Source organism: Bombina bombina, chromosome 4 (genome assembly GCF_027579735.1).
Source record: "Bombina bombina isolate aBomBom1 chromosome 4, aBomBom1.pri, whole genome shotgun sequence".
Taxonomy (NCBI): domain Eukaryota; kingdom Metazoa; phylum Chordata; class Amphibia; order Anura; family Bombinatoridae; genus Bombina; species Bombina bombina.
Genome location: NC_069502.1, coordinates 836,617,637 through 836,635,052, shown reverse-complemented (window position 1 = coordinate 836,635,052; position 17,416 = coordinate 836,617,637). Strand labels below are relative to the sequence as shown.

The window sequence follows — 17,416 nt, the reverse complement described above, 5'->3', positions numbered from 1 at the left end:
ACAGGCTAATTCCCATCCCTATACAGGACATGACCACTAGGGGGCAAACATATCCTTTAGCAGTATGGGATCTATCTTTGTCACTGTGAGCGGGCTAATTCCCATCCCTATACAGGACCTGACCACTAGAGGGCAAGATGTCCTTTAGCAGTATGTGATCTAGCTCTGTCAATTTGAACAGGCTAATTCCCATCCCTATACAGGACATGACCACTAGGGGGCAAAAATATCCTTTAGCAGTATGGGATCTATCTTTGTCACTGTGAGCGGGCTAATTCCCATCCCTATACAGGACATGACCACTAGGGGGCAAAATGTCCTTTAGCAGTATGGGATTTAGCTTTTTCACACTGAGTGAGCTAAATCCCATTCTCAGAAAGGACAATGTCCTTTAGAGGGATAGAATCTAGTCTCAACCAAAGTGCTATACATCCCAGGAGACAATTGCCAGCGTTCGTTCCATCATGATCTTCAGCAGGAATCAAACGGAAGCAGGAAACCATGAACAAATTCCCAGCATGCAGTGCAGAGGAAACTGTATGCATTAGCGTCACGTACGGTAAAAGAGGCGAGAATCTAGATCACACGGTTGATAGTTCAATAATCCCAGTTGTACCTTATCTACAAGTATATAATATTATATAGATATTCCCATTGCCTCACACACAAATACCTCCCTAGTGCATTATATACAGATAATATTATAAAGAGGTTCCCTCTGCCACACACACAGCCTCATTCCAGTACTCTATCCTCGAGTAGCAGCTAGATCCCTTGCAGCAAAAGGACCGTGAACACACAGAAGCCACGTGACTGCAGTGACATCATCTGTCCTTTAACCGGAACCGGATCTAGCTGCTACCAGGTATTAAAAGTGATTTAAGGAAGCGTGACTGACAACTAACATTAACCGCCTAAGGGTGAGGGTTGAAGAGAGTGGGGTTAAGAGGGTGAGCTGTGGGTGCGGAGAGAGGAATTAAGAGTACGATGAGGGCTTTATGTGCGAGACAGATGGGACAGGGAGCTGAGAACCTGTACAGGGTGTGAGACTGCGGTGCTGTGGGTCTGTATAGGGGCTGGGGTCTAAGACTGAGAGCGGTTGATGCCTGAGCCAGAGGGGGTTAATAGTCTGTAAAGGGTCTTAGGTGTGGGGCAGAGGAGGACTGTGAACCAGTTCAGGACTGGGGTGTGTGAGAGAGAGAGAAAGGGACTGCTAATCGGTATAGGGGCTGGGGTGTGTGAGACAGAGGGGGCTGAGAGTCTATACAGGGACTGGGGTGTAAGGAGGGCTGAGCATCTGTACATAGGCTGGAGTGTGACTGTACATACATAGGCTGGAGTGTGATACAGAGAGGGCTGAAAGTCTGTATAGGGGATGGGGTGTGAGACAGAGGGGGGGAAGAGACTGTACAGGGGCTTAGGTGTGAGGCAGAGGGGGACTAAGAACCAATACAGGGACTGATGTGTGTGTGTGAGAGAGAGAGAGTTGTCTGAGTCTCTACAAGAGCTGAGGTGTGAGAGGGGCTGAGAGTCTGTACAAGAGCAGGGGTGTGTGAGACATAGAGGGCTAAGAGACTTTACAGGTGCTTAGGTGTGAGGCAGAGGGGGACTAAGATCCAAAACAGAGACTGGTGTGTGAGTGAGAGGTCTGTGAGTCTCTACAGGAGCTGGGGTGTGATTGGGGCTGAGGGTCTCTACAGGAGCTGGGATGTGAAATGGAGGGAGGCTGAGAGTCTGTACAGGGGCTTGGGTGTGAGACAGAGGGGGGTTGGGTATCTATAAAGGGGCTGAGTTGTGAGGGGTGCTGAGTCTCTACAGGAGCTGGGATGTGAGATGGAGGGAGGCTGAGAGTCTGTACAGGGGCTTGGGTGTGAGACAGAGGGGGGTTGGGTATCTATAAAGGGGCTGAGTTGTGAGGGGTGCTGAGTCTCTACAGGTGCTGGGATGTGAGATGGAGGGAGGCTGAGAGTCTGTACAGGGGCTTGGGTGTGAGACAGAGGGGGTCTGATAATCTATAAAGGGGCTGAGTTGTGAGGGGTGCTGAGAGTCTGTACAGGCGCTGGGATGTGAGGGGGCTGAGGGTCTTTACAGGGACTGGAGTGTGATACAGAGGGGAGTGCTGATAGTTTGAGCAGGGGCTGGGGTGTGAGACAAAGGAGGCTGAGAGGATATAAAGGAGCTGGAGTATGAGACAGAAGGGGACTGAGAGTCTCCACAGGGACTGGGTGTGAAACAGAGGGGTCTGAGAACTTGTACACGGTATGAGGTGTGAGGCAGAGGGGGCTGAGAACCAGTACAGGACTGGGCTGTAAGAGAGAGAGTGAGAGAGAGGGGGGGGGGGGGCTGAGAGTCTTTTACAGGGTACAAGGTTTGAGACAGAGGGGGCTGAGAACCAGTTCTGGGCTGTGAGAGGGGACTGAGATCTTGTACAGGGGCTTAGGTGTGAGTCAGAGGGGAACTAAGAACCAGTACAGGACTGGGGTGTGTGAGAGAGAGGGTCTGAGAATCTGTACAGGGGCTGGGGTGTGAGACGGGGGGGGGGGCTAAGAGTCTATACAGGGGCTGAGGTGTGAGGGGGACTGAGGGTATGTACAAGGGCTGAAGTGTGAGACAAAGGAGAGGGCTAAGAGTTTGTATGGGAGCTAGAGCGTGAGACAGAGGGGGCTGAGAGTCTGCACAGGGGCTGGGGTGTGAGAGAGAGGAGGGCTGATATCTTCTTATACAGGGGCTTAGGTGGGAGGCAGAGGAGGGCTGAAAACCAATACAGGATTGGGGTGAGAGAGAGAGAGAGAGAGAGAGAGGGGTTGAGAGTTTGTACAGGGGCAGAGGTGTGAGACAGAGGGGGCTGAAAGCCTGTACAAGGGAAGAATTGGGATGTGAGACAGAGGGGGCTGAAAGCCTGTACAAGGGATGGGATGTGAGACAGAGGGGTTGAGAGTCTGTACAGGGGCTGGGGTGTGAGACAGAGGGGGCTGAAAGTCTACACAGGGATTGGGGTGTGAGACAGAAGGGGCTGAGAGTCTACACAGGGACTGGGGTGTGAGACAGAGAGGTTGAGAGTCTGTATAGGGACTGGATTATGAGACAGAGGGGGGCTGAAAACCTGTACTGGGGCTGGGATGTGAGAGAGAGCGAGAGGCTAAGAACCTGTACATGGGCTGAAGTGTGAGACAGAGGGGAGCTGTAACCTGCACTGGGAATGGGTTGTAAGCGAGAGGCTAAGAACCTGTACTGGGGCTGGGATGTGAGAGAGAGCGAGAGGCTAAGAACCTGTACATGGGCTGAAGTGTGAGACAGAGGGGAGCTGTAACCTGTACTGGGAATGGGGTGTGAGCGAGAGGCTAAGAACCTGTACAGGGAATGGGGTTTGAGAGAGCGAGAGGCTGAGAACCTGTACAGGGGCTGAGGTGTGAGACAGAGGGGGCTGAGAGCCTGTACAAGGGCTGGAGTGTGAGACAGAGGAGGGCTGAGAGACTTTAGAGGGTCTGGGGAGTGAATCGGAGGTCAGAGAGGGGAGAATACAGGGACTGTACATAGGGTTGCCACCTCTGCCATGTTTTCCTGGACACTTATGAGTTACACATGCTGCAGGGTGTGCAGGGAGGAACATGTATTGTGCTGTCTATCGGCACTATTCATGTGATGTCTAGAGGCACAATACAGGTTCCTCCCTGCTTAACCTGCAGCATGTGTAACTCGTAAGTGTCCAGGAAAACAGGACTGAGGTGGCAACCCTAACTGTACAGGAGCTAGGGTGTGAGGGGGCTTAGATTCTGTACAGGGGCTTAGGTGTGAGACAGAGGGGCTGAGAGTCTTTATAGGGACTAAGGTGTTAGGGGTCTGATACAATGAGCAAGCTGTATTTGAGGGAGTGAGGACTTGATGAAGTACAGTCTGTGTGTTAGGGTGATGGGTAAAAGTCTGACCTGTTTATAATAATTGTATATATATCACTTGTGTATATGCGATGGGGTCACAGAAGATCAGTTTGCATGGTTGCACCATACAGGATGTGACATAACTGGGAAAAAGTAAAAAAAAAAAAAAAGTTTCTTATTGCTGTTAGATATTATCATTATTACTGTTGTCATAATTGACCATTTATGACTATCTTAATGGTGTTAATAGAGGTGAAAAGTAAAGAGTGACATGAAGACATTTAACTAAATATGAATAGGAAACCACATTATATATATATATATATATATAATTATAATAATAAAATGAAGCACAAGCACAGCTGTTCAGTGGGTAGTAGGTATATTATGGACCAGTCTTACAGCACATGTAGTAGGGCAAATACTTGGTGCCCAGTATTTGTTGTGTCCTCAGTTTAGCAGTCTCACATAATTTGTAATGTTATCCTATGATCAAGGTAATATGTGGGTTGTATGATTTGGGGCAGATTCTTGTTTGAGTATAAACAGCAGATGAAAAACTTGGGTGCAGCAGGACAGAGCTACCATTTTGGGATAATCCCATAAATTAGAGGATGCCTGGTAACCAGTGAGCTGTGGCACTTAGTGTTTTACATCTGCTTCCTGATTTATCAGATAACATTGCATATTCCTGTGTACAGTCATCTTCTTTTGCTTCTAATGAGCTTTAAGGGACACTTAAGTCAAAATTAAACATTCATGATTCAGATAAAGCAGCAATTTTAAACACCTTTCCAATTTACTTTAACAAAATGTGCAGTCTTTTTATATTTACACTTTGAGTCACCCGCTCCTACTGAGCATGTGCAAGAAGTCACAAAAACATAATTTATGTAAGAACTTACCTGATAAATTCATTTCTTTCATAGTGGCAAGTGTCCATGAGCTAGTGACATATGGGATATACATTCCTACCAGGAGGGGGCAAAGTTTCCCAAACCTCAAAATGCCTATAAATACACCTCCCACAACACACATATCTCAGTTTTAACGTATAGCCAAGTAGTGAGGTGTAAAAAGCATACAAAAGAGGAACTGGAAAAATAATGTGTTTTTATGCATAAAATCAAAACCACCACAAAAAGGGTGGGTCTCATGGACTCTTGCCACTATGAAAGAAATTAATTTATCCGGTAAGTTCTTACATAAATTATCTTTAGACAAGATAAAACTAATTTAATTTGTCTATTGACTATAAAAGACAGATTCATAGTCACTGAATTTACCTGAAACCTAAAAAGGTGACCCTTTGCCTAAGGAATCACGAAACTCTTAGGCAAATTGATCCTCCAACCATGTCTTTTGAAAAAACAACACTAGATGAATTGTGTGAGATTCTGCTAAATTTAAAGAATTGAGCTAGTACCAAGATATTATCCAAATAAGGAGAACACCGCAATACCATGCTCTCTGAATACAGATAGAAGGGCACCGAGAACCTTAAAAAAATATTCTTGGAGCTGTCGCTAGACCAAATGGAAAAGCAACAAGTTGGTAAAGCTTGTCTAGAAAAGAGAATCTCAGAAACCGAAAATGGTCTGAATGAATTGAAATTTGAGGATAAGCGTCCCATACAACTATTGTGAACATGTAATGACCTTGCTGAACAAAATACATAACAGTCCTTATAGTCGTCCCCAAGGCAGAACATAGTGCGATCTGCGATAATATCGCAGAAAGTGGAGCCTGCCTGCAGAAAGAATTGCCAGTTCTGTGAAGCACAGAATTTTCTTCAACAGGATTTTTTTTTTTTTTTGTGCAGTGCAACCGGCACATTTTTACTTTAAAACTATTGGCTAATGGCTTCTCTGCTCATGAAATTGATACTTTTTTTTAGATGCATGCAATATCTTAATTTGATACTTTTAGCCGCCAGAACGGCTTCTGCGACTGAGAGGTAAGTGCAGCCAGGGATGCGCAATTCATATCGCCCAGGACATGTTTTTCTTTTTACATTTAGGGCAAGCAGAAGGGGTAAAAGCTTTCACGGTAGTGTGGTGAGAAGAGAGCATGAAAATAAGCTAGCGCTGCGCGCACATTCACAACAAATGTTTACAGCCTGGGCGCGGGCTTCAGTAGAGAGGGGGGACCGCCTCAGTTTTAAGCACTGCTTTGAATAATTTGCTGCCTGAGAGAGCGACTTGATAATCACCAAATTCGACACAATACCGGGATGTGTGTGCTACGAGGCTGTGAATTAGTGTATCTCTCAAGTAACCGTCGCTCTCTCAGGCAGCAAATTATTCAAAGCAGTGCTTAAAACTGAGGCGGTCCCCCCCTCTCTACTGAAGCCCAGGCTGTAAATATTTGCTGTGAATGTGCGCGCAGCGCTAGCTTCTTTTCATGCTCTCTTCTCACCACACTACCGTGAAAGCTTATACCTGTTGTGTCGAATACCCAAGCTTCCGGAACCCCAGCCGAAAGAGAACCTTTTTTTGTGACGCTTCTAACTTAGTATAAAATAAAATTTGTCTACCCCTGAAGAGGAAAACGCTAAATTAATTTACTCCTTCCATGTCCCTAGCCAAAGCCACCCTGGGGCAAGAATTCAGTTCTCCAGTATTTCTCCAGTCAAAACTCCTCCTTTGTTTCATTCCTCTCCTCACACCCTCAGTGTTAATATAATGATCTACATTTGCGTGTGTGTCTATGTATCTTGCTGCTTTAAAAAAAAAGTTTTAATTTATTTTTTAAATTCACTGGCTGTGTGAGTGTAAAGAATACATTCCCAGGGCCAGTACATTTCAGGTTATTTTGGCATTACTGCAAGCTATAAAAAATAAATAAAATAATTAGTATTATTATTTTTTTATTTTTTTTTAATTTTCAAAGCTTTATTTTGTCATTTCAGAAAAACAAAGGCAACATCCAAAAAAAATAATAAGAAATTTCAGAGCCCTAAGGCTCTTTTTACATACATGTCTTGCAGGTGTATACATTTCTAACTAACATTATAAGTAAAGACATCAACGTTTTCCTTCATTATCTGAATCTTCACACCTTTTTGACCTAAATTGAGCTCTGCTACCAAAACATTAGGCGTTCCAAAAGGAGCTATTTAAACTAAATCAAAAACAAGAAAAAAAAAGAAAAAACAGTTGCAACAAGTAGATTAACTAAAGAACTAACATTAATACAACCTAGTCAATATCTTGTATCATATGGTAGGGCTGCTAGGAGTAATTGCTTTGTACCTATTCTCATCGTGTGCCCTCAGAGTTCTTAAACCATTCAAAACCCCAAAACACCTCAACTGACAGATCAGTGCTGTGCGTGGAGTTCCTCGGCTGCCAAGCCAGTTTTCTCAGTCCTGTCGTGTGGTCTGTCATTGTCTGCGGTAGTGTTATGGAGGGAGTCTTCCCATAAGAATTTCACGTCATGTGCAAACGGGAGCTTGTGTCTTTTGAGATAACCGTATTCCTCTAGCTCTAATAGTTCCCCTACTTTTTCTATACATGTCTGGCTGGTTAGTGGTCTTTGTGTTTTCCAATTTAGGGCTATCAGACATTTAGCTCCATTTAAGCCTGTCTGTAATAATTGTCTTCGAATCCGGCAATTAATGAAGGAAACGTTGTTCATTAAAGCTATGCTAGGTGTTAGGTTAAAGTCATTTGTTAGTATTTTGCGGAAATGAGTTTCAATGTGTGTCCATAGCTGCCTTAGTTGAGCGCAGTCCCACCACATGTGCTTGAAACTTCCTCTCATTTCGCACCCCCTCCAACAGAGGGCACTGGCTGATGGATAGATTGAGTGTATACGGGTAGGAGTTAAGTACCAGCGTGTTAAGACTTTGTAATTTAATTCTAACAGTTTAGGTGAGGTAGAGGATTTTTGAGTATTGCGAAACATGGATTCCCATTCGTTGACTGTGTATGATGTGCCTAGCTCTTCTTGCCACTTTAACGCATAGGACGGAAGAATGACAAGTTGTGGTTCCTTTAGTAGGGATCTCATCTTTGACAGTGAGTGGGGAAGAGGTATGCCATTCAGACACAATTTTTCAAATGAGGTTAGGGGTCTAAGAAAGTCTGCTTTGTGTTCTGAAATAGAAAGCAGGTGTGCAAGCTGCATGTATTTTAGCCAGGAGGAGTATGTCCCTCCTGCCACTTCCGTCAACTGGTTACTCTCTAGTAATTTACCTGCTCCCGTAAACCTGACTAGTGGTGTAGTATATGGCCACTCTGAGACTCCACGATAACTTTCTCCTAATCCACCAGTCAGTTCGGCATTATTTGGGATTGGGAATAAGGGGGACCTGGTGCCCGTGATGTGCCTATTGTGCGCGGTTATGCAATGTTGTACAAATAGTAGTAATATTTAATTGATGAAACATGAACGTCTACTTTTGCCTACTATATCAGTGGTTCCTCAACAACTAGAACAGTAAAAATAAAACCAGGGTTGTGATATACATTTTTGGTCTGTTAACATTTAAAATGTATATCACAACCCTGGTTTTATTTTTACTGTTCTAGTTGTTGAGGAACCACTGCTATAGTAGGCACAAGTAGACTTTCATGTTTTATCAATAAAATAATACTACTAATTATTTTATTTATGCACAAAAGGTACATTAGGGGATAGGGGACTTTATATTTGTCAGCTGAGCTGGTAATGATAGAATGGGGTCACATTAAAATAAAATAAATGTATACATTTGCTTTGCACAAGAATATTCTATCTATATTTTGTCTGATAGGATTAGGTTTTTCTATTCCATCTTTTTTCTTTACATTGATTTTATGTGTGAATTTTCCATACGCAATTATAGATTATGGTAAATTTTATGCAAATAATTTCCATAACATATTTGTAAATATGTCTGTTTACTGAATGCAGATACACTACCTGCTTATAGTACTCTGTTTTTAATTCCACAGCTCAATTAGAGCAAATTATAGATTGATTAAATAAAACTATCAGAGTTTAGTAGTTGTATTTCATCCCTTTTACTTGATAATTCTTATATGTCACATAATTTTAGACATTAGTATATCTTCTCTTTCAGATTAAATAATAGGAAAAAAAAAGTAGTGCTACTGTGAATAAAGATAGTGGTGGACTGGCGGCTTGTCAAGAGACTTCTAGGCTAGTAATATTGGGTTAATGTTATGGAATAAATAAAGCCTGAGTGAAATACTGGATGTGCATCTGCATCAGTAAGTATAATAACACCCAGCACTATATAATGACACCGTAGTGACACAGTCACTGGCTCATGCGTATAGCCAGACAAGGGCTTGTTATAACTTATAGAATCAGTGGTATCTGCATCAGTATAATAACACCCAGCCAGCACTATATAATGACACAGTATTGAGTGACACTGGCATGGCCCATGGCCCTGGGTATAGCGTGCCTAGCAGAGGAGGGCTGGTTATAGCAGGATCAGTGGTATCTGCAGCACATCAGTATAATAACACCCAACCAGCACTATATAATGACACAGTAGTGAAATTGGCACATTGGTATAGCCAGATGAGGGCTGGTTATAGGATCAGTGCGTGGTATCTGCATCAGTATAATAACACCAAGCACTGTATAATGACACAGTAGTGACACTGGCACATAAGTGTTTTTTACAATCCATGTTTAATCTAAGTTGTATGAAATATTTCTGATGTTACATTACAGATGTTAAAGTTCGTTTAAAAAAAAAAAAAATTGTTTATTATGTTCGAAATAAATATTGTTTATGAACGATATAAAACTGATTTCTATTTCAAAATGACCTGCAGAAAATTTTTAACTAAAAAAAAAACTCATCGCAGAAAGTGAAAAAAAAGTTCTGCTTCTGGGATAGTCGCCATCTTGAAAGTGGGAACACACAAAAAACGATATAAAGTTTTCAGATCCACAATTGGTCTGAATGAATCTTCCTTCTTTGGGACAAAGAATAGATTTGAATAGAAACCCAAACCCTGTTCCTGCTAAGGAACTGGTACAAACACCTCTGAAAAAAATTCCAGTCAGAAGAAACCTGAACCTTCACAGAGTGTATTGAAACATGAGAAAGAAAGAATCTTCCCAAAGGTGGTCTCATTCTAAAAATCTAATCAAAACCCTAAGAATAATATTCTATAGACTTTGGACTGAATCCATCCAAAAATAACTTAATCTGCCTCCCCACCAGAAGAACTGGTTTAAGAACCGCATCTTCATGCACTCCTAATAACTAAGCTTTTTCTTCTAGTAGGATTCAAAAAACGATTTTCCAGCGCTTGCACTCAGAGTTACCCAAAACGGCAGCTGAATAGTAATAGTTATTATTATTACTCAAATAAATGGTACATATTTTATCAACCTCCAGGCCGAAGGACTGCATCGACTCTGCCGGATATGAACCTGAGACCCTTGGATCTTAGAACAAGCTTTTGTAGACAGGGCATTTACCAACTGATCTACATCACCGGCCAAAAAATAGGGCAGAAAAAAACTCTTTTACTTCTAGATATAGTGGAGATAAATAGAAATCCAAACAAATTATTATCCTAACAAGATAGAGATAATAAAATATATTAAGACCATGTCAAAATTCAAGATTAAAACCATGAAGCTGTTTCTAAGTAGAAAAGCTAAAAACATAGATATAAAATTAATCTTAAATGACAACAAATATAGTATCATAAAAATTAATACATTTTGAAGTAAATGAACAATGTTATATACTTCAGAATCTGAAAACTGCTTATACTAACAGTCCAACAATAAAGTTGAGAGAGCAGCAATATCAGACATAGATATAGCTGAACTAAGAATAAAAACAGTATGCAAATATGCTATTTAAGGTAGGATTGAAACTTGAAAAAAATCTGAAAATAAGTACTAACTTCCATAGAAATAGTAGTACATTCCCAATAAAGCAATCAGTTTAAACCATTCTAGCAAACATATCATAGATAGCATCTAGAATAGCAAAAAACCTCAGGAGCAATTTAAAAAAATCTTAAATTGAATACAACATATTAATTAGGAGGACTAGACTCCTAATACCTAAAATTATCAAAACTTCATTAATAAAGAACAAAAAATGTTCAATTATAAAAATAAAAAAAGAAGATTTGTCAAGTACAGTCTCTGATGCAGGATCCTTTGAGCCAAATAACCCTCATCAGTAGAATAAACTTAAGTATGCTGTCGGTCAAAACAAAATTGATTTAAAATTTTGGAAAGACCTTATAAGTTTATTTGAAGACACAAAAACAGTCATAGCCTTCTTATGATTGCAGTAATAACATGTGAAATCTGCATAATTAATCAGGTACGTTAAACTGAAAAATTAAAAACAGTAAATGTATTTGTACATATAGAAACATTAACAGCATAAATAAGATAAATGCCACATAATTAAGCTGAAGAGAATAAAATCATCTTGACAATAAAAAACACACACTTAGCTTGTCGAAGAAATGTGTTCAGGGCTTCTTAGTTTCTATAGCAACATCAGAGTCAGGAACAGTCTGAGACATCTTGCAAAATGTAAAAGGAAAAAAATTAACATTTAAAAAAAAATAATCAGTTTCCACATATAGCAGTTTCAGGAATGGGAAAAAAGCATAGCTCTCTAAAATATAAAGAGAGCAAGAAGCATAAAAGGAAGTGGGGGTAAAAACACAAAAACATTTTATATATTTTTTTTTGGCGCCAAGCATGACGCACGACGCAAAAGGAATTGAAATTTTTTGTTGGCGCCAATCCAACAACAGGAAATAACGCAACTTGCGTCATAACAAGTGCGACTTCTTGCCAAAGCAACTAGCGTCAACAAAGACGCATGAAATGACGAAACTTTGCACCCAAAAAATGTTTGCGCCAAGAATGACGCCATAAATAACAGAATTTTGCGTCTGCGCAAGCCTAGATTTGCCCGCAAAATTAAGGAAAAACAGGTAAAATTGGGGGAAAAAAATGAAACCCCAGGTAAGATAAAAAGATTAAATAAACTTCCTAAAACATGATTCTCATACTGAAACTTCTAGACTGCAAAAGGGAAATATACATAGACCTGACTCATGGCAAATATAAGTAAAATACATATATTTAAAACTTTACAATATAATATAAAGCGTCAAACATAGCTGAGGGTGTCTTAAAAAATGATACATACTTACCAGAAGACACCCATCCGCATATAGCAGACAGCCAAACCAGTACTGGAAAATATCAGCAGAGGTAATGGTATAGGAGTATAACGTCAATCTGAAAAGGGAAGCAGGGGGTGAATCCCTGCGGCCGATTACAGAGAGCCTTTGAAAGGATTTCCCATGAGTGAAACCACTTAATCAACAGGCAATACTCCCTTCACATCCCTCTTACAAACACTGTACTCTGAGAGGAATCGGGCTTCAGAATGCTTAGAAGCGCATATTACAGAAGAAATCAAGTACAACTTACTTCACCACCTCCACGGGAGGCAAAGTTTGTAAAAACTGAGGTATGTGTGTGGTGGGAGGTGTATTTATAGGCATTTTGAGGTTTGGGAAACTTTGCCCCCTCCTGGTAGGAATGTATATCCCATACGTCACTAGCTCATGGACTCTTGCCACTTACATGAAAGAAATATATGCATTTGTGATTGGCTGATGGCTGTCACATGATACAGGGGAGTAAAAAAAAACATAACTGAAATTTGTCAGAAAAAAAATCTACTCATTTGAAATTCAGATTAAGTGCTAGTGCATTGTGTTGTTATCATGCAACTCCACTGTATTTACTGGCCCTTTAAAATTAAATAAATGTGTCACCCATAATGTCAAACATGCTATATAACAATTGTCACATTTTATCACTTTATGTTATCTGCTGCATATGCAGCTGGTCACATGTGTACTATTAGATTGCTCATAAGTGAAATAAACATGTTTAATATCACATAATCATCTCTTTACTGTAATAAAAATACAGGAAGAGCTCTGATTATTTCCCATCTCTCATGTTGTTGTCTTCCTTTCTTCTTGCAGGTCTCACATTTATAGCATCAGACTCAGTCACTGACGAAGAACAACATGAACAAATACAGGAAGCAGATAGCAGAGCAGTTCCTGAGTCAGGCCCTGGGCATCATCTGCCTGTTGACCGGAGAGGTGAGAGCTGCTGGGTAATGTCATGTGACACTGGTCCTATTTACTGTGCTGCTTCTGATACACCATAAAATAAAAAAGCTCCACAGCACAATTCAATTCAGGTCACTTTATTCCAGATTGTGAATCCAACAGACAGCAACGTTTCGGGCTATAAACCCTTACTCATGCTATGTGATTCAACCATCATTACATACAGTTATATAGCACACTAGTACCATCAAGTTCCTTAATTACTTATTTTCCGATTTTCCTGTACAACATACCTGTACACATTCAAAACTGCCCCACCTAGTGGCACCTTAAAAACATAACACATCAATGTAAATCAGTGAATCATAATACAGTATATTGTATATATATACAGATGCTCAAATACACACAGAATATACAGATGCTCAAATACACACAGAGATGTCATACTCTTTGTTCATGCCATTTGGTTTAAGGGCATTCATTGTGAAAATCCAATATAACTCCCTCCTTTTTAATAGTAATTCCTCCTCCTGGGAATCTTGATCTGGTCAATTATCTGCCACCTCAATTGGCTAATAGAGTGTTTGGCTCCAAAAAAATGGGATGATACAGGGGCATCCTTGTCCCCACACCTGGTGTTCGACTTATGTTCCCTAATACGGTCACTAGCCCTCCTTGTGGTCTCCCCAATAAATTTTAGAACACAGGTATTTTATTAGGTATATAACATAGGTGGAGCTACAAGTATAATAATCCCTCATTTTGTATATTTTGCCAGATCTGAGGTGAACAAACGTGGCTCTTTTAATCATTGAATTACAGCTGAAGCAGCCTAAACAGGGATAACAACCCATATTCTTCTCTGTTATAAAGCTTTGAGTAGGTTTCTTACTGCTGCCTATATCAGCAATAAATCCTTCAAATTACAATTTCTTTTAAAAGCCATCATTGGGGTTTGTTGGAAACTACTTATATTGGGATTACAATTTTTTAAGATATGCCAATTTCTGTGTACCATGTTCTTAATCTCTCTACTATTTTTACTGTATTTAGAGACTAAAACTAATCAGTCATTCTCTTTTTTTAACTTTTTTTCTTGACAGCAAAGAGTCCCTAGTAATCTCACTTATTTCTGCAATTTCCTTTTCTATAATCGCTTTAGGATAGGCCCTATTCAAAAACTTGTCACCCATCTCAAGTAGTCTATCCTGTATTTTGCCTTTTTGACTCCCAATACATCTAACCCTTATCAACTGACTCGTAGGTAAGGAGTTCAATAATATATCAGGGTGAAAACTATGGTAGTGAAGTAAGTTATTCCTATCAGTACCTTAGTGTGAATATCACATCTCAAATTAAAGCCCTCCTTCACAACCTCAGTATCCAAAAAGGCAACAGTGGTCTCATGCCACATAAGAGTAAACTTAATATTCCTAACTGCTGTATTCAATTCTGTTACAAACTCATATAAAGAGTCAATGTTGCCCCCCATATGCAAAACACATCATCGATAAAGCACCACCAAGTGGCACCATACTGTAAATACAATGGGTTTTCATACACATATTTCTCCTCGAAATTACCCATGTATATGTTCGCATATGAAAGGGCAACATTAGACCCCATGGCTGTCCCCTGGTTTTGTATATACCATGTATCCTGGAACAAGAAATAGTTATTAAATAAAACTAATATCAATAGTTCTTCCAGAAATTCTATTTGTTGCACATTATGTTTACCAGAGTTACTTAACAGCTTCTTGACACAGGCAATCCCACTCTCATGTTTTATGAATGTGTACAAGCTCTGTACATCCAAAGTATATAGGATACACTTGTCTGTGCCAAGAACTTTCCCTTCCAATTTGTTTATAAAGTCACCTGTGTCTTTAATGAAGGATGACAAATTTTCAACATAGGGTTGTAAAATCCTATCCAAGAACTTAGAAATATTTGATAAGATGGACTCAGTACGAGCCACGATAGTGCGGCCAGGTGGACACTTGATGTCCTTGTAAACTTTGGGTAACGTGTAAAAAATGGGGGTAATGGGATGCTCTACCACCAAAAACCTCTCCAAATCCTTGTCAGTTAAGCAGTTTTTTTTTTCTGCAAACAGTATTAACCTTTTGTTTTCCTGCTGAATAGTATCCCCTAGTTGTCTGTGACATTCCTTTAAATAGTTACTCCGATTTAATATAACTGTATATCTGATACACCAGGCCTATCTTGCTAACCCTATCTTCAGCTCACCTGACTATCTCAACCTCAACGAAACCATCTGACTAACCCGAACTTCATCTCACCGAGACCGACCATCTCCTAACCCTAACTTCATCTCACCCAGACTGTCTTACTAACCCTAACTTCATCTCACCCAGACCATCTCACTAACCCTAACTTCAGCTCACCCAGACCATCTTACTAACACTAACTTAAAGGGACATTCGACTTGAAAATTGCTATTGTTTAAAAAGATTCACCAGTTTTGCATAACCATCACTGTTATACAAATATATTTTTTGCTTTATTATTACCTGTATGTAAGCCTCTGCAGACTGCCCCTTATCTCAGTGCTTTTTACAAACTTGCATTTTCACCAACTAGTGCTGGTTCCTGCAAAACTGCACAGGAGTGAGCACAATATTTATCTAAATGGCACGCATGGGCTAGTTCTGTCTTGCTGTGAAAAGCTAATAAAAAGCACTGAGATAAGAGGCTACCTGCAGGGGCTTAGAAACAGGCAGAGATTTAGAGGTTTAGTGGTTATAAAGTATATGACATTCACCTAGATTACAAGTTTTGCGCTATAGAGGGTACGAAATGAACGCAACACCCTCCATAGTGCTACCATTGCGAGTTTTGGAAAAGCCGCCTTGTGCGTGCAATATAGTGGCGATGAGCTCCATACCGCAAAAAATACAAGCACTGCTTTGACGTGCTCGTGCACGCTTTTCCCATAGACATCAATGGGGAGAAAGTGTTAGAAAAAAAACTAACACCTGCGATCGCGGAATGAAAAGCTCCGTAACGCAACCCCATTAATGTCTATGGGAAAAATAAGTAACGTTTAAACGCCCTGACATAAACCCCAAGTCTAAACACCCCTAATCTGCTGCCCCCGACATCGCAGACACCTACTTATTAACCCCTAATCTGTCGCCCCCGACATTGCCGCCACCGAAATAAATCTATTAACCCCTAATCTGCCGCTCCCGATATCGCCGCCACTATAATAAAGTTATTAACCCCTATTCCCCCGTACCCCAACATTGCCCACACTTTTTAATAAAGATATTTACCCCTATTCCTTCGCTCCCCAACATCGCTGCCGCTAAATAAAGTTATTAATCCCTAAACCTCTGGCCTCCCACATCACTACCACTAAATAAACCTATTAACCCCTAAACCGTCAGCTCCCCACATCGCCAAAAACTAAACTATTAACCCCTAAACCTAAAAACCCCCTAACTTTAAATTAAAATTACAAGATCCCTATCTTAAAATAAATAAAAACTTACCTGTGAAATTAAAAAAACCTAAGTTTAAACTGTAAATTAAACTAACATTACTATTATACTAAAATTAAAATAACTACAAATTAAAATAATTAAATTACACATTAAAAAAGCTAACCCTACTAAAAAAATTAAATCTACAATTACAAAAAAATAAAATAAAAAAAATTTTACAAAAAATAAAAAAAATTACAAAAAATAACAAACACTAAATTACGAAAAATAACAGGCAAAATTATCCAAAAAAACCAATTACACCTAATCTAATAGCCCTATAAAAATAAAAAAGTCCTCCCAAAATAAAAAATAAACCCTAGCCTACAATAAACTACCAATAGCCATTAAAAGGGCCTTTTGTAGGGCATTGCCCTAAAGAAATCAGCTCTTTTCCCTGAAAAAAAATACAAAGCCCCCCCAATAGTAAAACCCACCACCCAACCAACCCCCCAAAATAAAAAACCTAACTCTAGGGCATTTGTATGGGCATTGCCCTGAAAAGGGCATTTGTATGGGCATTGCCCTGAAAAGAGCATTCAGCTCTTTTTCATTGCCCTTAAAAGGGCATTTAGCTCTAAGAATGCCCAAAACCCTAATCTAAAAAAGAAAACCACCCAAAAAAAGTTTAAAAATCAGCCAATAGAATTTCAGTAGCTCTCATCCTATTGGCTGATTTGAACAGCCAATCGATTTCAGTAGCTCTCATCCTATTGGCTGATTTGAATTTCAAAAATCAAATCAGTCAATAGGAATGCAAGGGACGCCATTTTGAAACTGCTCCCTTGCATTGAAGATTCAGTGTACGGCGGCGACCGTATGAAGAGGATGCTTTGCGCCGGATGTCTTCATGATGGAGCCGCTTCGTGCTGCCGGTATGAAGAAAGAAGATACTGCCTGGAGGAAGATAG

General features: G+C 40.2%; 1 protein-coding gene across 1 annotated transcript in view; it reads left to right on the top strand.

Annotated features, from left to right (window-relative positions):
• Positions 1-670: 670 nt before the first annotated feature.
• LOC128657202 (zinc finger protein 773-like) overlaps positions 671-17,416 on the top strand; it is a 120,186-nt gene continuing 103,440 nt past the window's right edge. Inside the window, exons 1-2 of the mRNA XM_053711458.1 lie at positions 671-865; positions 12,899-13,021. Coding sequence (XP_053567433.1) covers positions 12,944-13,021 — 78 coding nt within the window. The 5' untranslated portion in view covers positions 671-865; positions 12,899-12,943. The remainder of the gene's footprint in view (positions 866-12,898; positions 13,022-17,416) is intronic.